The 26,723-nt window shown below is 39.9% G+C and overlaps 1 protein-coding gene across 26 annotated transcripts in view; it reads right to left on the reverse strand.

Annotated features, from left to right (window-relative positions):
• neb (nebulin) overlaps positions 1-26,723 on the reverse strand; it is a 97,574-nt gene that overhangs the window by 20,765 nt on the left and 50,086 nt on the right. For 19 of the 26 annotated variants that reach the window (XM_080497641.1, XM_080497638.1, XM_080497637.1 and 16 more), the window contains 22 exons: positions 24,687-24,791; positions 24,230-24,334; positions 23,598-23,702; positions 23,411-23,515; positions 22,670-22,774; positions 21,057-21,161; positions 18,994-19,095; positions 18,792-18,899; positions 18,578-18,682; positions 18,396-18,500; positions 18,185-18,289; positions 17,981-18,085; positions 17,259-17,369; positions 17,082-17,192; positions 16,860-16,961; positions 15,748-15,852; positions 7,226-7,339; positions 7,024-7,128; positions 6,252-6,356; positions 4,642-4,746; positions 2,907-3,017; positions 721-831 (listed from right to left, as the gene is read on the reverse strand). In XM_080497641.1, coding sequence (XP_080353767.1) covers positions 721-831; positions 2,907-3,017; positions 4,642-4,746; positions 6,252-6,356; positions 7,024-7,128; positions 7,226-7,339; positions 15,748-15,852; positions 16,860-16,961; positions 17,082-17,192; positions 17,259-17,369; positions 17,981-18,085; positions 18,185-18,289; positions 18,396-18,500; positions 18,578-18,682; positions 18,792-18,899; positions 18,994-19,095; positions 21,057-21,161; positions 22,670-22,774; positions 23,411-23,515; positions 23,598-23,702; positions 24,230-24,334; positions 24,687-24,791 — 2,340 coding nt within the window. Of the gene's footprint in view, positions 1-720; positions 832-2,906; positions 3,018-4,641; positions 4,747-6,251; positions 6,357-7,023; positions 7,129-7,225; positions 7,340-15,747; positions 15,853-16,859; positions 16,962-17,081; positions 17,193-17,258; positions 17,370-17,980; positions 18,086-18,184; positions 18,290-18,395; positions 18,501-18,577; positions 18,683-18,791; positions 18,900-18,993; positions 19,096-21,056; positions 21,162-21,551; positions 21,654-22,669; positions 22,775-23,410; positions 23,516-23,597; positions 23,703-24,229; positions 24,335-24,686; positions 24,792-26,723 lie in introns of all 26 variants that reach the window. The other 7 variants (XM_080497640.1, XM_080497633.1, XM_080497646.1 and 4 more) reach the window with 6 other exon arrangements.

The following is a 26,723-nucleotide window of genomic DNA, read 5'->3' on the forward strand; positions in this document are numbered from 1 at the left end:
GCACACGTGCAACCTGATGGTAAACCTGCAGGTTATACACAAGACAATTTCCAAGCATACATAATGAGGAGGGCAGCAAAGCCAAATAAATAAATAAACAAACAAACAAATAAATAAATAAAAGTCAACCTGAAGGAACATTGATCAGAGTTAGGTAGCAGAAATTAAGGGATATTTTAGAGGTACAAATAAGATAAGATCTCCATTTAAAACTGAAAATAGACCATCTTCTGGTAAAACAAACAATTTGGTGTAGTGAATATGTTTTTATTAAAAAAAAAATGCTTTTAATGCTTTTAATTCAGATTATTTGTTAAAAAAAGAAAGAAAGAAAAAAGTCTCTGCTTTTTTAGGCATTAAAAAACTGACTCAGAGCACCTAAAGAACAAAAAAAATGAAAGACAATATGAAAGTATTAGCCTGCTTAGAGATTACATTTACTGTAAATTGAAAAAGGCAATGTTGGATACAACACAAGGGAGATCAACCAGGGTAAAAAATTAAGGATGAGTTGTGACAACACTTTGTGAATATGAGAGAAAAAGGAGAGAGCCGAACAATTAGTCATGTCATGAAGCAGGAGCAGAAGAAGAAACCCAGCCATCATCCTTTTAGTATAATGATGAAGTTAGGTGGAGACATGAGCCACCAAGAGAGGTGTGGGAGATTGTGGGGAATCACTCGCGATGCCACTGCGGACCACTTCCCGGTCAATCGTACCTCACACAGGATTTGAGTGGCATTCCTTGCTCTCAAAAGCTCCGGAGTGTCCTCAAATGCAGTTAGCCCTTTACCCTTCACTCCCTCCTCTAGATCCCTCCTGTACTCTCTCTACAGGATGGAAGAAGAACAGAGAGGCTGCAGAGACGGGCACTCGGGCAGGCCAGGCAAAGGCATACACACAAAAGGTAACATAGGACAAGCTTGTTTACTGCTTGTCCTGACGCTCAAAGTCACCAAGCCTTCGAAAAACAACAGGAATGTACAGTTAGGGTGCAATTTGTGAGAAGAGGGGGGGTGGCTACTGAGCAACTCCAAATTCTGTTATATCCAAATGATATTTAAAAACACTAGCAAAAAAAGATGTAGCCTTTCACATATTCTATGCTGGATGTGATCTGTGGATCCCTCAGGTGTGAAGAGTGATCATACACCAGAATCCAGCTACAGGTGCAGGACGCTGTTGTAAACAAGCTCTTTAAAGGCGTAAAATGCGACATCTTAAAGTCAGATATGGGAAGAGCAGGCAGAACTCTAGCAAGAGACGGAAGATCTTTGGAAACAAACCAATGAGGGAGGAGATCCATCTGAGAAACAGGCTCAAAATACTTGAGGTCTGCAAAACACCCTTTCCCATAGATGAGCCTCGTAAAAGAGGAGTTCATCTGATATTCAGTCTAATATGGAAGTTCCAAAATGAATGGAAAACAGCAGAGCACTGTCGGCCCGACCTACCAAAAGGTTTCATGTGCGAAAACAAACATAATACAAAAGGTGATCTTCTGATGGGACGCACTGAGGATCAAGTCTGACACACAAAATATCACACATTTAATGTGTTGGCTTTCATGAATGTGCGAATGTTTGTTCCAGATTGTGTATTACTAAGAAAAGGCCTAACACATTTGAATTTAAACTTGCTGTCATTTTACAGCTGGCCCACCATGATGATGATGGTGGACTTTATTTTAGGATACTTTGACTTTGTGACTAAACATCTTCTATCCTGGGTTAAGGATCGCTGGAGCCAATCCCCAGAGCAGGCTATATCTGGACACCCTCTCCATTCTGGATCAGACAAACAACCAACATTCACACCTATGGGCAATTTAGCACCAATCAACCTCTCCAAGACTGTGGAGGAAGCTGGAGAAGTAGGAGAAGAGCACACAAACTCCATACAGGTCATATTTGAACCCACGACCTTCTCGCTGTGAGGTGAGAGCGCCAACCACTGCCCCACCTTGTGACTAATGATCCCCATTTTTATTCATTTATTTAAATTATGATTCATTTGCCGTAATGTTCCTAATGTGCAGTTCACTAAATTAGGCTTAATTGGAAAAATGTATTACTAAATCATTACTATTCAAAGTAATGAACAGAGGAAAAAAAATGCTCAATATGTTGACACACATTTAAATATGATCTTACAGGAGAATGCCATCTTCTTTGTATATTTTCAGAAGAAATGAAGATTCAAAATGTAATAACTGGACCATATAAGTTAACCACTGAGGAGTCTTTTATTAATCAAAAATACATGAATTTTATGTCTTTATTCTGATCGGCTTTGAGGAGTCAATAGGTTTTATGTAGCAATGCATACTGCAAAGGGATACTATAGCCCTTCCTCCCCCATCGATTTCCTGCAAATTGCACCCTAATTACAGTGAAAGTACTCTCAGACAAAGTGCAGGCCAAACTGACTTTGGCAAATATAACAGAATCAATCACATTTTATCAGGAAAAGCATATAGAAAATTATAACAATACAATAAACAGAAAAAATTAACTTCAAGAAAAACCCAGAAAACATTTATGCTTCATTCAGATGATCACATGCTGCATGCTTGTCACACAAAGCTGGGAGTCTCCTATATAATGAAGGGCTGATGTCAAAGTGAGGAGTTTAATGGGAATGCAAGGAAATGCAATAAAGAGAAACCTCTATTTTACTACAAGAGATGCAATGGATGGAGGATTGATAAATGTTGAATTATTAGTCTGTGTTTATGAGGTGAAGCATGCAAGATGCACTAAACTTCATCTGTGAATGTGGGGAAAGTGAAGGTGAAAAGTAAAAAGAGGGAGAGCGACTAATGTTGAAAGTCTTAGTATGATTATAAAGGAAGGGCGAGGTGAAAAAGAGGGGATTGCAAAGGATTGGAGTGTCCTTTCGTTACCTCACTGGCTATTTTTGTGGCGTGTCTGACATGAATCATGGCAGGGGTGACCTCCAAGCCTGAGAGGTTCTTTCCCTTCATGTTCTCCTCAAAGTCCTTCTTATAGTCTTTCTATTGGCCACAGAGACGAGACAAGGCACAGACAGAACTGAGAGAAACTCATGCAGGCAGTGCTGGTCCACAATGCAGTTACCTTACGCGGCTTCACGCCACTCTTCTCACACCGCCGTCTATACCTGCAGCCTCCGAAGTATCCCAGTTTTTGTGTACATGAATGCCTGAAGCCCCTTAAATCTACTGATAATCGTTATCAATTACATACTAATGTTTTTGAAAAGTAGCTCATATAGCCTTTGAAAGATCAAAGTTTTCGGCATGAATTATAGGAAAAACAAGTTTCTTTATGTGACACACACACATTAGATTTCACAATGTTGTACATGTATTTAAGTTGACTTTGCACCGAATAAAATGCCATACAATTTTGAACCACCCACAGAGCTGCCGTAGGGGTCGGGTGCAGTGTGGATCAGGTGGCAGTCGACGGCAGGGGCCTTGACGACCCCATCCTCCGACACAGAATAAGTATTTTTTGTTTCCTAAATTAATATTTTTGTGAGGTTACTGTTTAATTGTTGGGATTATGACATCAAAAATCTGTAAGAGATATTTTATGAATGCTGCATTTCTTACTATTCAGGGAATCATTTAAAATACTTATTATCTAATTGGTTTAAATTATTTTCCATAGCCATTTAATTGTAGTCAGTAGTTTATTTAAGTTGTATTTTAATTTGCTGTCATTATTTAGTTGCAGAGATTTTTAATCTGTTTAATCTATTATTTATCTTATGATTTAAAAAAAAGATTATTTTAGGCATCATAAAGGATGTCAAGTAATCTCTGAATTGGTCTTTGGTATAGAGATATTATTTGTTAAATCCATACAGAGCTAATTTGAATAGCTTCATGCAACCTTTTTGAGAACACTTTCAATATTGTTAAGTATTAAAGAACTATATCTAAATATAGTGGTCCTATTGGTTGGTGGTTTGTGTTCATTTGAATCAATTGATCAGTTAGAGGTTTCATTTTTGCAATTGGTATTGATAAATTAGCAGACGTTAGACACCAGATGCAGTTTATGACGCACCCTTCTGTTTACTGATGGCGAAGCTCATCAGAGGTAAAACTAATCTATCAATTAATTCAGGCAGAAATACATTTAAGTCACATACATCTCGCTATTGTATTTACACAACTCTTGAATTCAGGGTCCTTTGCTGCAGTGTATCTGTACACTTTACCTGTATCAATCCTGGGTCCTGAGAGGAAGCTTAAACTGTCACAATGTTAGGAAACAATCCACAAACCAGTTTGATTTCGACACATTATACACTGCCTTCAACTAGTTTTTAGTTTTCATCAGAGCAAGTTTGGTGCATAAAATAAATTGAACTATGCCAAGTAACTAAAAAAGCTCTGAAAACACAGCCTTGTTATACAAACTAGATTTGAAGGCACCGTAAAATGACTTCAAACTTCATAAAACATTCAGTAAGTCGAATATATACAACAGCTTGACATCCAGCGAGCTTTTCCATACAGAACAAGAGGCAGTACTTGCTAATGTACATCATAATGAGTCACTTAAGTGTCATTAGATTCAAAGTGAAGCCTCTCAAGGGAAGTTTGCAGTATTCTAAAGACAAAGGTGAGAGACAGGGAGGTTTACCTGGCTCTGCATGTGCTGAGCCTCCTTCGCCGTCACGTATGTGGGTGTCTCAAAGTCCAGCATGGCTTTGCCCTTCTCCTTCTCGTACTTCTCCTTGTATTTCACCTGAAGTGGTTCCACACAATTGTAACGTCAGAGAGGTTTTTGTCCAGGGAAATACTGACGCACATCAGACACTGGCTGTGGTTTGTCAAAATTCAGTTATAGGACAAGCGTGTTACACTACTTAACATTCAATTACTGCATCATGTATATCTGAAGTATAACACATTTCTTCAAGGTAAGTCAGGAAAGAAAAGACACAAAACAATTCAAACCACATAATTCAAGTGATTAAGGACTTAAAGGTACAGTATGTATTGTGTCCTATACCTTTTAAAATGCACACTGTTCTTTTTTGCAGGACATTAGGACCACATGGTGGTTGTTATGTACAGTGTCATTTCGGCCACTTTTACACCTTCAAACAGACCATTCTTAAATATAAAGAGTTTAACAACACCTTAATGTTGAAATTCTACATTTGCAATTAAATGTGTATTAAAAATATATATTCTATCTATTGAAAATCATCAAACTGATCAAAATTCTACATTTTCAGCTGTATAATATTGGACAAATATACAATGGCCAAAATATGTCCAATATACTATGTTAACATCTATTGTACATACTGTCATAAATCGTGTATTAGGGTTAGGGTTATGTGTTGTCTGACATTATGTTATATTTCTATTGCAACATTTATTTTCATCCCTTTTCCTTAATACAGTAATTATTGTTTTTCATATCCATCCATCCATCCATCCTTCCAACCTCCCATTAATTCAATCTTCTATCCATCCACCTAACCTTCCATTCATCCGTCCACCATCCAACCAACCTTCCATCCATCCTTCCAACCTTCCATCCAGCCATCCAATCTCCTATCCATCCATCCATCCTTCCAACCTTCCATCCATCCTTCCAACCTTCCATCCAGCCATCCAATCTCCTATCCATCCATCCATCCTTCCAACCTTCCATCCATACATCCATCCATCCCTCCAACCTTCCATCCATCCAGCCATCCTTCCAACCTTCATTCCATCAATCCATCCATCCATATATCCATCCACCCAACCTTCCATCCATCCATATATCCATCCACCCAACCTTCCATCCATCCATCTATCCACCCATTCAACCATCCAACCTGCCAACTTTCCAACCTTCCGTTCATCCAACCTTCCACTCATCCACCCTACATTTCATCCTTGCATTCATCCATCCAACCTTCTATCCATCCATCCTTCCATCCATGCAACCGTCAATCCATCCATCTATCCAACCATCCATCCATCCAATCTTCCATCCATCCACCCATCCATCCATCCTTCCATCTATCCATCCAACCTTTCATCCTTCCATCCATCCAATTTGGCACTTTTTAATGTGACTCTCTTGTGGGAAATCTTACATACTGTACCTTTAAAGTTACTGAAATGAATGTAAAACATAAGTCCATTACTCACATGGATCTGATAGGAAAACATTACCTATGCCTTCAGTTTGTGAAGCTAATGCAGTTTGTGTTTGTCTCAATTGTTTTGTTGACCCGCACCACTTACGTTGCTCTGCAGTTCAGAGGCCTCCTTGTGGTGGAGCTGTTCTGGTGTGTCGGGAATCATGTGGTAGTGACCCTTACTCTCCTCAAATTTCTTCTTGTAGCAGTACTATGGGGAATTCCCAGTAAAGTAAGGCAAGCTCAGTACAGCAAATGAGAAGAGATGTGGGGTTCATCATACAAAAAGCCTTGCAGTATACGACAGAGATAGAAACTTAATAAAGCGGGTAGTTAAAGGATAAAGGATAGTTAAAGGATATGAGAATAAAATCAAATTAGGGGAAGAGTTTAGAGTGATTATTGATGTACTCTTTAAATTTCTTTCTGAGCCTGAAGAGCGGGGATGTGAAGAAGTAGATGTTACAGAAGGTGACGGGATATAAGGATATTAAACAGGTAAGGATCACTACCAGATGATGAGTCACAGGATGTGAGTGTTTGGTGATGATGGAGCTTTGTGAGTAAATTCATGAGATGGTCAATGCTTTACGGCACCGTGTTGGTTGTTACTGCAGAGTGATGAAAACCTGGAGCTCAGACTCATTTCAGGCTCCATTTACACAACATTTCAAGTGAAAACGCATCATTTTTTGATTTTTCTTTTGTGGCACCAAGCACTGTTGTTGTGTAAACTGACGCCCAAAGATTTTGCCTTTTCACTTGACAACCTTGTCGTGTAAATGTGAAACACAGAGGGAAACATGAGCTGACTCCCAGCAGCCTCAAGGGCCGAGACAGTGAGGGGAGGCGGGGTTAAAGGGATGGTCATGGCTTACACTGCTGGACAATTTGCTGGTGCTCAGACTGTGCTGCATGGACAGAGACTCGGCCATGTCAGTCACAGGCTTGTGGAGCTTCTTGAGATCACCCTTATACTTGACCTGTAAGAAGTGTCAGCAGGAAGCACAGTGATTAGAAATGAATGAAAACCTTACAGCAGGTCATGTTTGAACCTTTACATTTCCTAGAGAGACTCACCTCACTGGCCAATTCGTTGGCATCCTTCAAAGTCTTGTAAATCTTACTCTCCTTCAAGTCATATTGCGGTCTCTTTCCTTTCACCTCCTTATCAAACTTCTCTTTATATTTCAGCTATGAGGGCATGAAGAACACACGACAATCAGTGAAAAGCAGTGACTTGTGGGAAACTTAAACCAGCTGTGAACATACAGACTCCATCACAGTGGAAACAAATTTGATTAGTGGTTCAAAATCCCTACAGGTTGTTGTTTTTTGGGCATGCTGTGCACTTTATGTGACGTATTTTAAGTTTAACTATTCATCAATATAAAGGAGAAATATCTGGATCCAAAATATGCAGTGGCAGGTTGGATTTGTTTTCTACCCCAAAATGTGATCGTAAGTGGTTATTTTGGCCTATCTTACTGCGATTGCTTTTGCAAGGATTTGCAGGGACTCATACAAACAGATGAATAAAACAGGCAAAATATAGATAGGTGAGGCCATCAGGAAAAGTGAAACACAACTGATGAAACCAATAAGAGAACGATTAATAATCATATGCCGACATGTATGAAGTGTTGGTAACATAGTTCATGTGAGCGTTCAATGATATGAAAACTTCTCATCGTCACCAAATTAGCACAAAAGATAAAAAGTGAAGAAACCATGAGCTGAGCCTCCCTTCAGATTAAAAGATGAATTACATAATCCACTCTCACCGGCAGTGTATACAGAAATGTTTTTCTTTCTCACTGTGCTACCTGTGTGATGTTTGTTGACACTTTTATTAAATGCCCTTATTTTCTCATATGTAGGTGATGCGAATTATGTGCATTGATTGACAATTATCACTGTCTAATCTGCGAAAAAAAACTGTAATTGTTTACAACCTTATTACATTTAACTGTAATAAAAAGAATAAACTAAATACGATGCAATGAGAAAATGTTAAGTGTAATGGATCTTATCTGGATTAACCCTTAAACATGTTTAAAATGTCATTTTTATTTGTGATCCATTATTATGTGATTTTCCCCCATATTGTTCTTGTAACTTTCGTAAGTATTTTTATTTTAGTATACTTTTCATCTGATCAAACAACATGCATTAAATGGGAACAATACAAATACGACAATAGGTCATGTACATGAAAACATGAGATTACGTCATATATAATTAACCCTTTATAAAGCCCCAGCTGAAATATGTGCGCAATGAAACCTTGCGCACATATGCTCGAACCACCATGCTCGAAATGGGCTAACACTAATACTGCGTGTGATTTACAAAATAATACACTAAATACTTCCACTCATCACTAACAGTAGTTTCCTGTGTACTGTACAGTGCACTGGTGCAAGTACAGTTCTCCCTTTTTTCTGGTATTGTGCACAAACATACTGCAAAAATAACCAATCACACTAATATTTATTTAAATTTATAACGGGAAGCAGACGTTACTGATTATAGTTACTTAAAAGGGTTAACTATATATGAAAAAGGTAACCTTTATGGTGGTGGTCAGGAGGACATTAAGTCAGACAGTATCACTGGGCTACTGTCATACATAAAAACATGTGTATCCTAAAGTGGTAATCTTTGCATTTAGCAAGTTTGTATATTGGAAGAACTTTGTTATGAGGGCCTGCACTGCCCTCCAGTGTTCAGATTAGGTCAGTTGACTTCTGGATATACATGTGTTTATGACAGGAGTTCAGCTGAAGCCACATTTTCAATGTCATTTGTTTTTCACGTTCCGAAACAGACACACTGAATGAGAGACTTAAGGGAAAAGAGGAGATATTATAAAACATACAGTAATGACAACAGCACAACTAATGCAGTGACGCACATGTCTATGCTTAGCGATGAATAACAGCAAAAACAAGCACACAATACAAAAAAGCAAGCTTGAAAAATGCAAAATGTGCATAATTTGATGAAATGAATCAGCGTTTTGTTCCTTGAGGTTTGTGTTAAAGGTTTAGGAAATAGTCATCCTGTCAATGTAAGGCAGAAAGAAGACAGACGAGTAGCACGAGCCCTTCAATTTCAGAGCGTGAGCCTCCTTACATCACTAGTCACCGCACTCATTTTCTTAATGTGGCGCATCATGGGGGTATCATAGGAAGAAGCTCCATGGAGAGAGGGCTTGGCCTATAAAGCGCAGTGAGATGAGGGATGAAAACACACAAGGATTGAGAGGTTGTGGAAATAGAGAGGAGAGGAGAGGAGAGGAGAGGAGAGGAGAGGAGAGGAGAGGAGAGGAGAGGAGAGGAGAGGAGAGGAGAGGAGAGGAGAGGAGAGGAGAGGAGAGGTTTGGTTTGGTTTTAAAAATCCCTTTATTAAAACATTGCATTTTACTGTACAACAGTCACAATTGAACTCATAAAATGAGTTTCCTTAGTCAAAAACAAATCTTCAAATCATCATCTTCGTCCCCCACTGAGCACAAAACCCGTCCGTTATTTTATAGTAAGTGTATTCCACTCTCAGTCTGGCCTTCAGCAGACCCTGAAGCACCAGTACCACCTCCACACTGCTGACACCATGTGACTTGTTTTTACGGATCAACCAAATGGCCAACTTGGCAGTGGCAGACAGGAAGTTCATCATTGTTTGTACAATTTTTTTCTTTGCACAGTATTTTGTACCAAATATAAACAAACTGAGAGAAAAAAACCTCCCTAAATCCCTGAAACCACATTTTTAAAAGTTCAAACAGCACCGACAGTCGGGGACATTGTGAAAACAAATGAAATAGAGAAACACACTCCTTCCCCCAGGTGTGCACAATACCTGTTGGTTGCTATCGCACCATGTACGACTCTCCACTGGAGGTCTTCTGTCCACTTTTTGACAGACAGCTTGTACAGGGACCTCCAGCTGCCTTTCGGGGGAGCGTCCGTGACAAGAAACTCAGTCCACCTGGACTCCTTCAACCCTGCCAGAGACTGTAGGTTGAGAACCTTCACACAGAGGTGGTACAAGGGATTTCTCCCTGCATCCCTGAAATTGTCCAGATGAGGGGATGTAATAGACAGCAGCCGGCCTCCTCCCTCCTGCCACTCCCCCACTGCTGGGGTAATGAGCAGACAGGGGAAGCTGTATTCACCTCCTTCATCCCATTGATCGCATAGACTGCTGCTCTTTGCAAACATTCTGAAGGAACGTGGCAGGGCTGTGCAGACTTCTCTCACCACTCTGCTGAGGAATCTGGTAGAGGTGATGATGATCCTCGTTGTCAGGGCATCCATGGACGTTGCAGTCATCTTCATCAGGTGACCCAGCTTGGTGCAGCCAGCTTCTCTGAGCCTTGCTTGCAGGCTGGCCGATTGCAACGTCTGAGTCTTCAGGAAATTGTTGAAGAACAAGGGCTCCTCAAACACCCACATACCAGGATTTGCCACCGGAGGGCGCTCCCCCTTTAGAGTCCACCAAGCCTGCAGCACAGAGCTGTAGAATGGAGTCAGACCACTCAGGTCTGGATCTCCTCAGCAGCAGTTGCGCTGTATCAGTCCAACCTGGGCCAGGTGTATACAACAGTGTTTGTGCAGCCTGCAGCCTGCAGCCTGAAGGAGGAAATTTTGGATCGGATGTTAATCAACCCCAGTCCCCCTTCAGCCACCGGCAGGTAGGGCGCTGCAGCACGGATCCAGTGCTTTCCAGACCAGAAGAAGTTGACAATGGCCCTCTGAATGTCCTCTACCGGGGTACTTGGAGGTGTCAGGACATTGAACTTGTGCCAAAGAGCCAAGGCAACCAAGTTGTTGGCAACCAGGACTCTTCCCCTATATGACAACTGGGGTATCAGTCATTTCCATTTGGACAACCATGCACACACCTTCTCCTTAGCACCCTCCCAGTTCTTTGCCCGAAAACCCTCCATGCCTAAGAACACTCCAAGCATTTTCAAGCCCTACCTCCCCCACTGAAGCCCTCCAGACAATGTGGGGATTGCTTGATCCCTCCACTGTCCCACCAACCAACCTTCACTTTTCCCCCAATTCACCCATGTAGAAGAAGCTTCCTCATACAGGGACAGGGCATCCTGCAAGCATTGTACATCCCTCTGATTCTTAACAAAGATGCTGATGTCATCTGCATAAGCACAAACAGTTAAGTGAAGATCACGGTTCGAAGACCCAGGCAAAAAGAGGCCACCGAGTCATTCTCTCAACCTACACAGCAAGGGCTCAATAGCCAAACTATAAAGTTGTCCTGAAATGGGACAGCCTTGCCTGATCCCCCGCTGCACAGGCCCGCCCCTGTTTTCACCAATACTTGTGCACCACGATACAATGAGCTGATCCAGGACAGAAAACCATTACCAAAACCAAAAGCCCTGAGTGTAGAAAACAAATATGAGTGATCCACCCTTTCGAAAGCCTTCTCCGGGTCCAAACACACAATACCAACATTAACACTGTTGTTAGACAAACAAACATCAAAAACATCTCGCAGGAGAAAAATATTTTCCATAATAGTTCTTTCAGGCACACAGTATGTTTGGTAAGTATGCACAATCATCTCCAAAATGTTTTTAAGTCTGTTAGACAGTGCTCTGGAGAGTACTTTGTAGTCCATGCAGAACAGGGCCACTGGCCTCCAGTTCTTCAGTGAGGCCAGGTCTCCCTTCTTAGGCAGGAGGGAAAGTACAGCCCATCGACAGGAAACAGGAAGAGAGCCTGCTCCGCAACACTCCGTCAGGACAGCATGTAGATCAAGTCCAAGAATGTTCCAGAAGTGTTTAAAAAAGTCAGCAGAGAGACCATTCATCCCAGGAGCCCGTCCTGATGACAACTGTCTGACAGCAACCGTTCGCTCCTCCAGAGTCAGCTCACTATCCATGGCAGCCTTCTCCTCTGGGCTGAGCTGAGAAAGCCCCTCCAGACACTCCATGCTGCACTGCTCAGCCCTGAAGAGTTCAGTGTAGCAATCCAAGGCATGCCCCCTCATCTCTACCAGGCTTGTGGTCACCCTGCCTCCTGGAAGCTTCAGGCAGGTCATCCGCTTCCTCTGCGCCACAGAGCTCTTTAGATTAAAAAAGAAAGACGTCGGAGCATCCATCGCTTTCTTAGCTGGAGAAAACGTGACATGACAGGAAGGAGCTCAACTCTAGCTTCTTTTCCTGCAACTGATTTCCCATAGCAGGATCAGAGTTCCTACTTAAGCCTTCCTCAATGTTTTCGATGCTGACTTCAAGCTCCTGAACTGCTGCCTTCATTTTTGCCGTAGAATGGGAGGTGTGTTGCTGACAAAAAAAAAAACGGATTTGTGCTTTCCCAACCTCCCACCACTGCTTTAAGGAAGTAAATTCCCCCTTCTTTCCTTTCCATCGCTCCCAAAAAAGCTCAGAGTTGTGGCAGAAAGTGCTGTCCTGCAGAAATTTGTTGTTATAAAACCAGTGAGATTTTACCTTCTTGCCTGGCGAGCTAACCAAATCTATGGTGATGAGGTGGTGATCAGTGAAGCCAACTGGACTGATGTTGCTCTGAATTAGTCTGGAACTGAGAGTCTGGGACATATACACCCTACCTAGTCTGGCTGCACTGACTCTGTTGTTGCCTGCCCTCAACCAGGTGTACTGTCTGGACTGTGGATGCTTGACCCTCCACGTGTCTAACAGATTCAGGTATGTGATGACATCTTTGAGGGTTTGGGATGACTGTGGGTGGTGTTCCTCACCTGTCCATTGTAAAGTCCAGGGTGCAGTTAAAATCCCCACCAATAATTAGCTGCTCCTGACTGACTCCTTAGCTGTTCATTTTTTAGTAGTTTAAAAAAAGCTACTCTTTCTGGACCTTGATTGGGGGCGTAGACATTATCAAAACAAAAAAACAGAGCTCTGTATTTGCACCCCGACCACTCGGAGCCGACCCTTCACCACTTCAGTTCAAGATAAAACTGTTGTTTTAGCAGATGATCGAAACAGCTACCCCCTATTTGAAAAATGGAGGATTCAATGTAAATACGATATGCACATATTCATTACAATATTTAAATAGGTACTTGAGAGCCGCAATGCATGCTGGTTGTAGCAGAAGTTAGGAGAACACGGAGATGAGAGCCTAGGAAGAAGTAGGATTTGAGACCAAAAGGTATGAAAATGATCAAATATTATTGATAAAAGGATTCCTACTGAACGTTTAATCCTTGAAAACTTGTATGTGTGAACCTCAGTGGATTTTGATGAGTTTAATTGAGACTTTTCCTCACGGTGCCCGCTGCCATCATGGCCACGGTTTTGCGGTAGAGAAAGGCTAAATGCTATTAATGCTAGTTAGTATTAAAACACTCCAAATCGCTGCGCCTTTTATTTTCACCTTTTTATGAAAGTCCTGTGTTGATGTGTTTTTTGTTATGTGGAAGAATGAGTCTAGTTTAATGTGGAGAGTGTGAGTGATGTGACTGCTGCAGCATTGTGTTAGGCCTCTGTTATAGTAGCAGCCAGTTATGCTGCCATGACGGGCCTGAATGAACAGTGACGTCACAGCTCGTGGTGAATGTGAAGTTTTATTTAATGAATATAGCGAATTGAGTGACTTGTTTTCTTCATGACCTGTTATGCAGGTCAGGTACCCCCCCACCCTTTTCCCCCTTGTGTGTGAACTATTGAAACCTGAACTTGGATGGAGGGTTTGTCCACGAGGTGGACAGAATCCCGAGAAGAGAACCATCTGTTGAGAAACTGCTTCATCGTGCTCTGAATCCACTGTTGCGCTCTGCCGGTAGAAGTACTACACATGTTTCATCCCTTCTTTTCAAACTGATTTGGCACTAAAACTCTCAATGCTGTCGCAGTAAATGCAGTTTCATTATATAATTTGTAATTTGTGCTTTCTTTTCTTTCTTTTCTTCTTGCAGCTTACATCATGTGGTGGATGGACACCGATGGAGAAAAGTAAGGTCAAAGAAGCCTTCGTAAACAAATGCTGCATCAGGGCCATAATACTGTAAAGTATTGGATGTTGCATACTGATAATTTGTTGAAATGACCATGTTCAAAAAAGCCTGTTCAGATTGTATAATGATGATAATGTTAGAATAACTTTTGCTGTCTTTGAATGTTAACTGTATTGTTGTTGTTAACATTATTACAGCAACTTAAATACTCATTGTCATTGTAAGTAACTAATGAGTATTGCTGTTTTGAATTTCAATAAAGATTCAGATTGATCTGTTCCGATTACTTTATTGATTCCAAAAGGGAAATTCATTCGTCTGTCAGCTCATCTGCTATTTGCTATAAAATTATAAAGCCTCGTGGCTGTGAGTATAAAGAAATAGGCCCATTATGTTGTTATGAAGTGGATGATCAGTGTTGTTTTGAATGATACATCCAGCCAGGTGGGAGGAGAGGGTCACATTGAAGTGACTGATTGAAGTCACCTGAAGCGTGTGTGTGTGTGTGTGTGTGTGTGTGTGTGTGTGTGTGTGTGTGTGTGTGTGTGTGTGTGTGTGTGTGTGTGTGTGTGTGTGTGTGTGTGTGTGCGCGCGCATTTTCTTTCCAAGGGAGAAATAAATGAGACATTAAAAACACTAAATTGAGATTAGCAAGGTATCTCCCATAAGTATGACTCCCTCGAATTAGTGTCTCACCTATTTCTCCTCGTCAATTGTAGGAGAAACATTTTAGACAAAATGGAAACTAAAATGAGGCTGAGATGAGAATATCAAATTTGTCTCCTGAGCTGTAGAACAGCAAGCTTTGAGCCGTAAGATTTCCCATTGGGCTTGAACAAAGTTCTCAAACGCTCCGCTCGCTACCAGCTAGAGCGCCTGAGCCTCTTCACTGAGGAAAACCACCACAGCCTTATCCATTCGTGATGCGAAAATGATAGTCATGTCCTACCTGGTCCCCGACAGCCGGCAGAACTTTCTCAACTGCAACACTACTATCCAGTGGTACTATCGGTACTCCCTGCCAGAGGTGGCGTCTCAGAGGACGTCGTTCCTCCAGAAACCCACCGGGGGAAAACCCCCTGATCACTCAGCATCACTCAGAATGTATAAATGACACTTATCTGATCATGGCCAGAGATGAAAATGATAAGATCAGATGGAAAAAACCACAGGGAAAGAAAAACCACTTCAAACTCCGCACCACAACTCATCCACCGGAGAGGAGAGGAGAGGAGAGGAGAGGAGAGGAGAGGAGAGGAGAGGAGAGGAGAGGAGAGGAGAGCAGTTAGGAATGAAGGAAAATAAAGAAGGATGAAGAATGAGAGGGCAGATTAAAGAGAGGAGGTGAGACATATACAATGATATGAGCAGTTAAACATGACATCTGCTTTCATGGTATCCCAATGACAGATGTGGATTATAATGCAGAATGGCAGAGGAAAGCATTATGGGTGAGCTTCAAGTTCAGGACTGCTGCTAAGCGTGTACTACAGCAATACTGCAAATATTAATACTAGGTCTTCACTAGAGGAGGAGATGCTCGCTGTGGAGACCCAGAGTGAAAGAGAGAGATCCAGCTGGCTCTGGCCTTCATGAAGAGGAAGAGGAAGGTCAGTTTAGGTGTGGAGTACCTGGCTGTTCAGCTTGGACACTTCAGTTGCCAGAGTGATGTCTGGACGGTGGATCAGGGAGCCTCCGCGGCTGGCCTCCTCACGGGCCTTCTCACGGTAGCCAATCTGAAAATTTTTGGGTCAAACAAACCAAAGTGAGCATTCGTTTTCCGTCAAATTTGGAACAAAATGCAATTTAATTATTCAATTAATCTGTCAAAACACTGGAATTATTTGGGGATCAAGCCAGTGACTTGTCCCAACATGCTTTTTTTCTTACATTCTGACACAAAATTGTGAAGAAAAAAAAAAGAAAATTAGTGGGTAGAAAAGTATGGATGATAAAAAAAAGACATATTTGGGACAAAATTTATTATAGCTGTAATATAGACTTTAACATTTTAACCTTGTCTAATTATGCATGAATTGCACATTGTAACTTTAAGGTGCTGAGAATCACAATCAGAAGATTCTTCATGGTTATTATTAAAAAGAACAAAATTATAAACACAGTCCATGTAAGTGCCACAATATAAATAGAAAAGAGGTAGAACATTTTAAAAAGAGCAAAAAAATGCCTAAAAAACACAGTCAACAAATAAAACGGTCAACACTTTAATGTTTAAACATTAAACACACTATATATTAGTTTAAAAAAAAGACATTGTCACTTTCAGTCGATACTGCTGATGTACAGGCGCACAGTTTTCTCATATTTTTAGAATAAATGCATCAATCAGGTGCATTAACAATGGATAGGAGATTCATTGCTGAAGCAATCGGGTCAAACACTATGCTGTCTTTGCAATAAGGACAGAAGACTAAATAAAAAAGGACAATATTTTTTCTATATTTTAGTCCTTCCTTCAATTCAAACTGTATAAAGTGGAAAACATAAAGAAATCCAGCGTCAACCAGACATGGTTACTTTTCATCAAAGTGTGATGTGACAGTTTGAAGAGGAAAAATGTGATTTAGAGTTTTAGAGAAGAGGGGCTTATTGTCTCACATGATACAAATCACAGCTTTACACCATTGTTGCGCTTGAATTTTCAGCTTGAACAAACCAATTAAATCAGATTTCCACATGGGTATAGAACACAAATAAAGAGGAAAATATCCAGTGTGGTTACCTCGCTGATGAGTTTGGCAGCCTGGGTGGCCTTCCTGATGTCAGGGCGGTCCACCACACTGGTGTAGTGCAGGTTGGCTTTGGCATTCTTCTTATAGGCAACCTGCAGTGGAGGGAAGAGGAGCAGCCGCACTGAGTTATGAGGCGAAAACAGACCAACTCAGAGAGTGTGGAGGCCAGCAATAATGGAAATCTCCGGATAAAAACATTTCTGATGGCTCACGTTGCTCTGGCTCTTGGCCACGTCCATGGCATGTTGAACATCAGGCGGCGCGACCATGTTGTTGTAGATAGACTTGCCCTTTTCCTTTTCAAACTTGGCTTTGTACTGTGTCTGTGAAGAGAGAGTGGGCTGTTAGAGAGCAGCTTGTTCTGTGGAGACGGTGTGAGGTCGTCGTACCTTGCTGACGAGCTTGTTGATCTGTTTGCTGTGGACGGTGTCTCGAGTCTGAGGCAGAGTGGTGAAAGAGCCGGACTGCATTTCCTTCTTACTAGCTGCCTTGTACTTGCTCTGAAAGAGATTTTAAAGAGAATCCAGAGTGATCAAATGAAGGGAAATTCAAATGAAAATCAAATGGGAGAAAATCAGATAATAAATAGACATCAGTTTCGATAAAACATAACACAAGAACCTCATGTTGTAGTAAAACTTATAGTTTAATTTAAAACAAACTAAGCAGGCTGAGACAACAATAAATGTTGATGTCGATTACAGAGGTTTATCTTTACAGAGATTTATTTCAATAGTTATTGCTGATGAGTTAAAGAGCGATCAATATTAATTTTAAGCAGTCCTGATTTAAAAGAAGCAGGAAGTTTGTTCCTCAGGTGACGAGCGTAGGAACGAAAAGCTGCTTCGCCTTGCTGTCATTGTAATATTTTATCTTGTTTATTTGTGGTTCTGAAAGTATTTAGATTACAGCCGAATTTCACTTAATTTACTCAAAACCAAATTGACTGTATCTTTTATTTATTTATTTATTTCTAATGTTTTGATCCTTTCTTGTTATATTCGATCATAATTGTGTTCATCTGGGAAAATCCATGTATTGCATGAAAGTGCATGAAAAGTGCTATATACTGTGGGCACATGATGTTTGATGGATTGAGGACCGTTCTTACCTCTGAAGACAAAGTGCGCACAGACTTGGCGTGCAGAATCTGAGGAGTGTCCTTAACAGGCATGTAGTGACCCTTAGCCTTTTCATACTTTAGTTTGTACTTCACCTGGATGAGCACAGGCAGAACAAAAGATCAGTTCTCACATTGTTAAATAAAATGTTTGATGCTTTCTCTGAAACTTTACTGTTGGAGTGAAGAACTTACATCACTGGCCATTACAGCATTTTTCATGCAAAGGACTGTCAGTTTGTCATCAACAACGGGGATCACGCAGCCCTTCATCACCTCCTTATCGTACTTATAGTCAACCTGAGGAAAGAGGAGGAGGAGAATGTGATCTTAATACTTTTGCATGATGGTTGAATTGAGAGAATTGCAAAAAAAACGACCATTTAAAAGTAAAAAGCCGACTCACGTCGCTTTGCTGCAAAGAGTTTTTGGCAGCGTTGAGGAAGTCGGGTCGGTCTGTGGTCCAGATCCACTTATACTTGGTGGCTTCATACTTCTTTTTGTAGTCAAGCTGAAACATAGAATTCTCTGTTAGTTCTGCACTTTGGATAAACTATGACCCAAGACAAAAGTTTTGTCTGTGCTTACGTTGCTGATGTTCTTGTAGGCCTCCTTGGCAGCACGGATGTCACGAGCTTCAGGATCTATGTTGATCTGAGCTTTGCTCCTCTCATACAATTCTTTGTACTTCAGCTGCAAAGTTGCATGAAAGAAAAACAAGAAAATCAAACACAAATCTGAACAGATTCCAATTTCCTGAACCTTTCTGAGAACGTGTGACTAATACAAACATCTGACTCACATTGCTGGTGATCTCCTTGACCTTCTTCATGTGCTGCTGGTAAGGAGTGTCATAAGGCAGAGTGTATCCCTTCGCCTTGTTCTTGTGGTACTCCATCTTGTAGATGATCTGAGGAGAAATCAGCCACGCAATCAGTTTTTTACTTGTAAAAATAATCATTTCTGACTTGAAATTAGATTTTGAAATGAAACGTAGCCCTTACGTCGCCAATCTTCTTGCTGCGTCTGTGGGCTTCATATTCTGGAGTCTCCAGGATGGACGTGAACTTGTCCTTAGCACGTTCATACTGCTCCCTGTACTTCCACTGCGAAAGGAGGTTAATGTGTAAATCCAAGAAAATGAGTGTCATAGTCAAAATGCACCGATTTAACCCTAACGAATTGTAATATTGAAGAAAAATATAGTAAATAATTGATTAAAATGTATGTAAAGTTACTAATAAAAACAATAAAATATCTAAGTCAAGATACTAACTAGCAAAAAGTCAACCTGAATAACTAAATACAGCCTTTAACATATTTTGACTTTAAAATATAACTGCCAACGCAATAAATACTAGAATCAAAAAAATATTTCTAACCATTGTTTCCCTAGAATAGTATCAGAATAAAGTTACCTACAATGTACAGTGTAATCTGAGTTATGTACATCTACATGTAAATCTACTGAATGAAATGAAGCCATGCACAAGTTAGAAGCATGCATGATCAAACACACACACACACACAAACATGGAGGTGATGGTTTTTCCAGATGAAGACGTAGATGAGGACACATGCTACCATGATGTGATGGTGCAAGTCTGCAGTGGCGACACAGCTCAGGGCAACCTGCAGTTCATCCTATTATACTTGTGTTTCTTTGATAGAAGTAAGAAAGTTAGTTTCGAGAAAGAAAAAGATGGTGAATTTGATCTTTGAAGGTGCAGTATGTGTTTCAAAAAAGAAGCTAGATAAAGAAAACATTTAATAATTAGCAAGTTGTGCTGTAGCTGTAAATAACATAACACCACTAGTGCTACCAAATACACATATTGAGCTTTACACCTATTTTATATGCTTCACATTTTAAAGATCTAAAAACAAAACTTACAGCAATTAAATATATTTAAATCTACATTGGATAAGCAACTTTTAAATAGCTGCAGTTGATAAACTATAACGCTGCATTTTTAGATGAGATAAAGACAAATTATGCAATTATTTTTCATTTAAATCAGCTAAAAAAGAGCTGGTGTCAATTGGCATCTTGGTTTTGTGCTACTTACCGTTAAGTTAGTAATTTAACCACTAACTCAAGTCAGTCCATTGTAAACAACAGCAGAGATTTAAACTAACTGTTAAACTAACAGAGCTGGACTGAAGATCAATTATTCACTACAATGACTCATTACTACCACCTAATGCACAAAGTATCATGACTTAAAAATTACATACTGCCCCTTTAATGACCAAAATACAAACCTTTCAACAAATACATTTATCAAAACCTAAACACCATCCTTACACAAGTAGGAAAACTCTTTGGATTTTGTCTTGTTTATAACTCTAAATATATTTGAAATTAGTGAACTAGTACTGCACTTACTCTGTGTTTGATGCCTAAAAATATACCTTTTGTAAATGTGCTAATAAAAGAAAAAACAACATCCAAGATGTGATTCAAGTGATGTTAACGTTTTGGACTGTATTAACAGGAACTTAACTTAGCATCTAACTAGTTAGATCATTTGTTTGGTCTCGTGTATCCGGCTTCTAGTTTCTTCTCTATTGAATGAAAAAAGTAGTAAACAAAACAAGAAATGAAACAAAAGAAACAACCCAAACTTCAGATAAGCTACCCTGACTCACTGCTGCCACCCAACTCACAAAAGAAGCATTTCTCACATTTTACATGAATAAAGAATTGAATCTGTCACCGTAACGAAATAACTTAAAAACATTTTTTTCATAGATCAATAAAATATCTTGAGCTGAAAATGTTAAGATGACAAATTCTTGCTACGTTTTCAACTTTTAATATACGGCAGCGCAGATGAGGTACACACGATGATAAAAAAAAAAAGAGTGATAAGTAGATTAGAGCGTGGATGAAATGGATGGAAGTTAAAAGGAGATGGAGGAATCTATTCTCTAAAGATGAATGATGGAATAAGACCTTGTCCAGAAACAGCAGGAAGGCTCATATTATTTTTATGGCCATCCATGTGTGACTTGGCTTGTTTGTGGACAGAGATGAGAGTTAAGCTGCTCTCTGGCTCTTTACCTTACTGCCCATGACGGTCTGGTCAATGGCTGTGAGGATATCAGGACGACGCAGTTCATTGCAGCCAAGCTCATGGAGCTTCTTTGCTTTGGATTTGTACTTTTTCTGTGTACACACACAGCATACACACACACACACACAGCATGCCACAGAGTTTAAACACTGGTAGTAACACTGGGAGGACTGGAGGAAGAACTCCGGAGATCCGAGTGTGACAGTGGAGCTGTTTGTCCTTGATCTGTGCGCTCAGAGTCAAACGGCCTGTCCGAACACACAGATGCAGGACACAGCGGCACTTTTTACATCAGCCTGTGGGACAAAACCAGGAGGAACAGAGAGAGAGACAATGAGTAGCCACATTGGAGGGACTTTCACAGCCATGCCGGGACTCTGCAAGGCCCATGAATAACCTCATGCACCGGTGTGGGAGGTCTGGAAGACCGGACTGGACTGGAGCGAGCAGGCCAGGAGCTGCGCAGCGACCAGGAGGTTTACCTGGCTCATCTTCCTGTTCTCCCTGGCCAGCTGGTACCTAGGATCATCTGTAGTGATGGTGAACTTATCCTTGGACTTCTCATAGTTAGATCTGTAGGTTCTCTGCTCAGAATGTCAGAAGGCAGTTAAAAACAAAGGTCCAGGAAACAAGGAGCCCATGAAGTGGTGGAACAAAAAGGGATTAAACAAGCTCATGGAGGACACATTTTGAAAAAGTCTGTAGGAAACAGGGGTATCAAACACAATCAACAACAACTGCAGCGTGTGAGAATTACAAAAGAGAAAATAACTGCAGCTTTGAATCCAAAGTGACAGGTAGCCCTAACGTGTGGGGTGCACTGTTCTGGGTGGATTACCAAACGTAATGCAACCTGGAGCCTCTTCACAAGACCAAAGAATTCCAAGACCAGAAAACTACCTCATTCACTTCAGGGATCTGATGATTCATACATGTTTTCATCAAAGTACTTTGTAGAAATTGTGGTGTGTGGCTCTACTTTCTCATTATTAACTGCTCGTATCTGAAGAATGAGACATCTCCAAAAACTGGATAATGATCAGATTATCAGTGTGCATTCATCTCACCTGGATTTGTGATTTTCACATGTCTGTTTTTAGATTTTTACAACTTCTTCTTTCTGACTTGAGTCTTTTCGCCACCTCAAAAGCCCACACCTTTATTACAGTTTGTGTTAGTGTAATTCCATCAGCATCACATAATTTGGTTGTGACAATTTTTAACCTGAAGGCTCCAGAAATTCTCCGCCCTGAGTAGAAACAACCTTTTAACCACACTAGTCAGAGCAGTACAGATATATATTGTTTTGCAATAAAACAAAGAACAAGATGGAATTTTTATTGAAAAAAGACCATTTTATCATCTTACCAGCCTGGCCTCTAAACTCTGATTAATTTTAAATCCTGATTTAAAAAGAGCGGATTTTAAAACCTTATCAGAAATGATCACATCACAACATCAATTCACAATTTTTGACCTCCACGCTGAGAATCCAAAGGAAAGCAAAATGACATAAAATCATGGTTAAATGATTTTTCCTCGCACAAAAATGATATTTATCAAAGTTTATCTTCAGGTTGAATAAAAAAAAAAGACTCACATCGTTGATGATAATGGAGGCGTTCTTGGCGGCCTTGAAGAAGGGAGTGTCGCACGTGTACTTGAAGTTGGCTCTGTTCTTCTCGACGGAAGCTTTGTACAGCCTCTGTTAATGAAAGATAATGATAATGATAATAATTATGATTAAAGTGTAGGGAAATACATCACATCATTACATTTGGGTGAGGGAGTAGAGCACTTGGAAATTGAACATTTCAGCCCAGGAAGTTGTTGAAAGATAACTCAAAAAATGCTCGAAACACATTTTTACTAGATTTCTATCAAAGATTGTCTTTATGCTTTTAAATGCCATAATAAAATAACAATCGGGTACAAGAAAATGGAGTGAAATAGGTGAAATGTGTAAATTAAGTCAAATGGAGCAACATATCATGATGTGTTTTATTAACTATTATAATATGTGTCACGGATTGTTATAATAGTAAAAAAAAAAAAAATTTCACAAGTAACACTTCTTGTACAGTTTTTAACATCTATTCAAAAATGTGTTCTGTTGCTATAGGACATTATTACTTTGGAAAAACAGGAATAAATGTTAAAATTACCAAATAAGGTCAAATCAAATTCAAATGATCAAATTCATGATAAACAGTAAAAACCATTTCATTCATACTTTCAATTTAGGGCATCATCACAACAATTGAATTAAAACGAAAATGATATTTTATCAGATAATCATCTGCTCACGGGTGAGAAGCTGTAAAATCTCAAGGTTCACTACCTCACTGTACAGTTTTGTGTTGTTCTCAGCCAGCAGCAGCTCAGGTGTGTCCCACACAAAGCAGCCGATTCCCTTCAGCCACTCCAGGTCCTCCTTGTATTTGACCTGAAACCAGAAACACAATCAAAGTAAATGATGAGAAATGCGCCAATGACGCTGTTGTAGTTTTGAGGTGAAGCATACTCACGCTGCTGACGTTGTCGTTGACAATCTTGCTGAAGAAGAACTCTGGACGATCCGGGATAGACTTCCATGTTCCCAGAGAGTTGATGTACTTCTCTCTGTATTTCACCTGAAGAGGACAGGCAAACAGTACTTGTGAGAGGAAGATCAGATAAGATAAGATAAGATAAGCCTTTATTGATCTCACAATGGAGAAATGTACTTGTTACATTCTGCTCTTAAGGACACTCATGAGTAGGAAAGACAAGAAATGTGCAAACAGTTAGGTAAGAATAGAGATATCTTATATACAATGACTATCAAGAACCCTAAGGACCAAAAATATTTACAGTAAAAAGTAATAATAAGTAGATAAAAAAAAAAAATAGGACTAAAGAATAAGATAAAAATCACAAACTATAATAAAGTATAATAAGTTCTAAGGGGAGCAAAATATACAGTAAGATGAAATACAGGAAGAGTTAGAAAGAAATACTCTGATCTATATATAAAGATGTAACAACATTAGATACAAATGAACAGCTGATCTCAATACAATTGTTTGAGTCATTGGTCCGTTTGAGCAGCACACACACGTATGTACACTATAATTTACAATAACGGAGAGCGTTGCTCACTCATCGAGGAATTACTGACCTCGCTGATGTCATCCGTGACTCTGCGGTGGTAAACAACGTCCAGAGCATCCTTGACTGTGTGGTAGTGGCCTTTAGAGAGCTCGAAGGTTTCTTTGTAACGCAGCTGAAACGACAGAGAACAAACTGTGTGAGATTCTTCTTCTTTGTCATTTTTTTGAAGCCACAGCCTATTCAGTGATACGGCTAATGAATTTTAGATTGATTGCAAATAAGCTGAAACATTTTCACTCTGTTTTGTTTCCTTGTCATTTTAGTTGATAAGTTATGAAAGTGCAGTCAAACATTTTTCCTATTTATTTAACCAGATGCCACAATTATCACAATTAAAACAGCCCTTTCAATCATATTAATCTTTTGGAGATGCCTCTGTTTTTTTTACACCATCACAACTATAAAAATAGAGTAGAATGAAGTATAGCTTTGCAGTTCTTTAAATATTTGATGAGTGTACTCACATCGCTGGACTGGAGGTAGGATTTCTTGGCACGGATGAGGAGCGGAGTGTCAGCGATGGCAGTGTATCGGTGCTTCATCTTCTCATACTGTTCTTTGTATTTATTCTGAAGAAAGAAAGAAATGAGTAAATGTACAATAAAACAAGAGCAATCAGAGCTTTCTTAGTAATTATTTTATTTATAGCTTTTTTTTTTTTTTACAATACAATACAGTGTGTCTGTATTGTATTCTATAAAAAGCAATAAATAAAATAAGATATAATTAATAATACAATTAGACAAGAACACCCAGCACAACACAAAATGACAGAAAGAAGTAGAGACAAGGGGCACACAACGAGATGTCCAACACTGCCAGGAGCCATCCAAAAAGAATGGCAAAAAGAGACAGTTCTGGTTAGAAACAAACAACAAAACAAAAACAAAAAACACACATACATGGGTGGGAGTGAATCAAAATCCTCAGTCTGTATGCCAAAGAAAACAGAGTTTACACATAATATAAACATAACATAGCAGTACAGACCAACAATGCATATGGTTAACTCTTATCGACTATAGTCAGAAAAGGTTTCCACACCTTCATGAAATAACATGACAGTTCTGTTTGTTAAAACGAGTCTGCTCGATCTTAGCAATGAGAAGCGTTTCATTGAGCCACCTTTTGAAACATGAGGGTGTTGTAGACTTCCAGTTAGGTAATGTCAGTGTCTTAGCTGCAACCCTGCCTGCACTGAGCGCCAGTTGAAGTCTGGCTGAATGTTTGTGTCATATTGTTTGGAAAACCAATTAAATATTATTAGTACTTGGCGATGCCACAACAGGTGTGATAATGAACCTTCTGCAGTCCCACAACTATCACACAAGGGGGAGACAGATCCAAAAATTACTTAGTTTAGTTATAGAACAATGCAGTCTATGGATAACTTTGAATTGAATTAACCTATATATCGAGAGTTTATAGAGCAGCTCTTTATACTAGACAAGCCCTCGTCCCACAGTTCATGTGACATTGGAGCACCAAGTTCTTTAGCCCAGGCCACCTTGAGATGATCTGTACTTACTGGTGTCATAAAAGCAGATACAATGCCGGAGACAAGATGTTTTAATTTTTGTATGTGAGACCAGTAAATCATGAAAAATCTGGCCCTTTGGTTTGATTGTAAACTCTGGAATTGATTCACGTATAAAGTGCATGACTTGAAGGTCATGGTAGAAATGTGATTGAGGGAGATTACATTTAGTTTGGAGCTGAAGAAATTAACCAACTTTGTTGTCAATATAAAGGTCCCCAATACAGCACAGTCCTCTCCCTCCAGTCCAGAAAGACATTGTCCATTAACCCTGGCTTGAACAAATTATTATATGTAACAGGAGTTTGCAGTGAAACATTCGGTAGACCAAAATACTTCTTTACAGAATAAAAAATCTTTCTGAGAATTAAATTATGGCAGAGTAATTCATGGGAGAGCTGTGACCTAGAAAAAAGGAGCACTGGAAGAGAGGTTCTTGATAATGATTTGGCTTAAATTTTGAACCAGACCAGTCTCCACCAGGGAGGCCCCACTGGTAAAAAGTAAAAGCTCTCGCATTTGCATCAGAGTAACAGTGCTGAAACACGGGAAGGCCAAAGCCACCACTGATCACATCTTTCTGCAGGTGAGATATGGAAATGCGAGGGGGTTTGCCGGCCCACACAAATGAGAGAATAACTGAATCTACCTGTTTAAAGAAAGACAATGGTAGCAAAACAGGACGGTTTTGGAAGAGGTACCAGAACCTTGGAAGCACAACCATTGTGATCCCACTGATGCAGCCAATCATAGAGAGGCAAAGCAATTTCCAACTCCTTATATTAACCTTAAGTCTTTCTATCATATCCAATAAATTTAGTTTCAGTAAAAGTGTAGGGTTTCTGGATATCTTAAGGCCAAGATAAGTTATGTATGTTGTAACTACTTTAAATGGGAGAGATCTTAAGAAAGCAGGGCTCAGGTTATCCTTCAAGGGCATGAATTCACTTTTGTCCCAGTTAAT

This window comes from Blennius ocellaris, assembly GCF_963422515.1.
Source record: "Blennius ocellaris genome assembly, chromosome: 6".
Lineage (NCBI taxonomy): Eukaryota > Metazoa > Chordata > Actinopteri > Blenniiformes > Blenniidae > Blennius > Blennius ocellaris.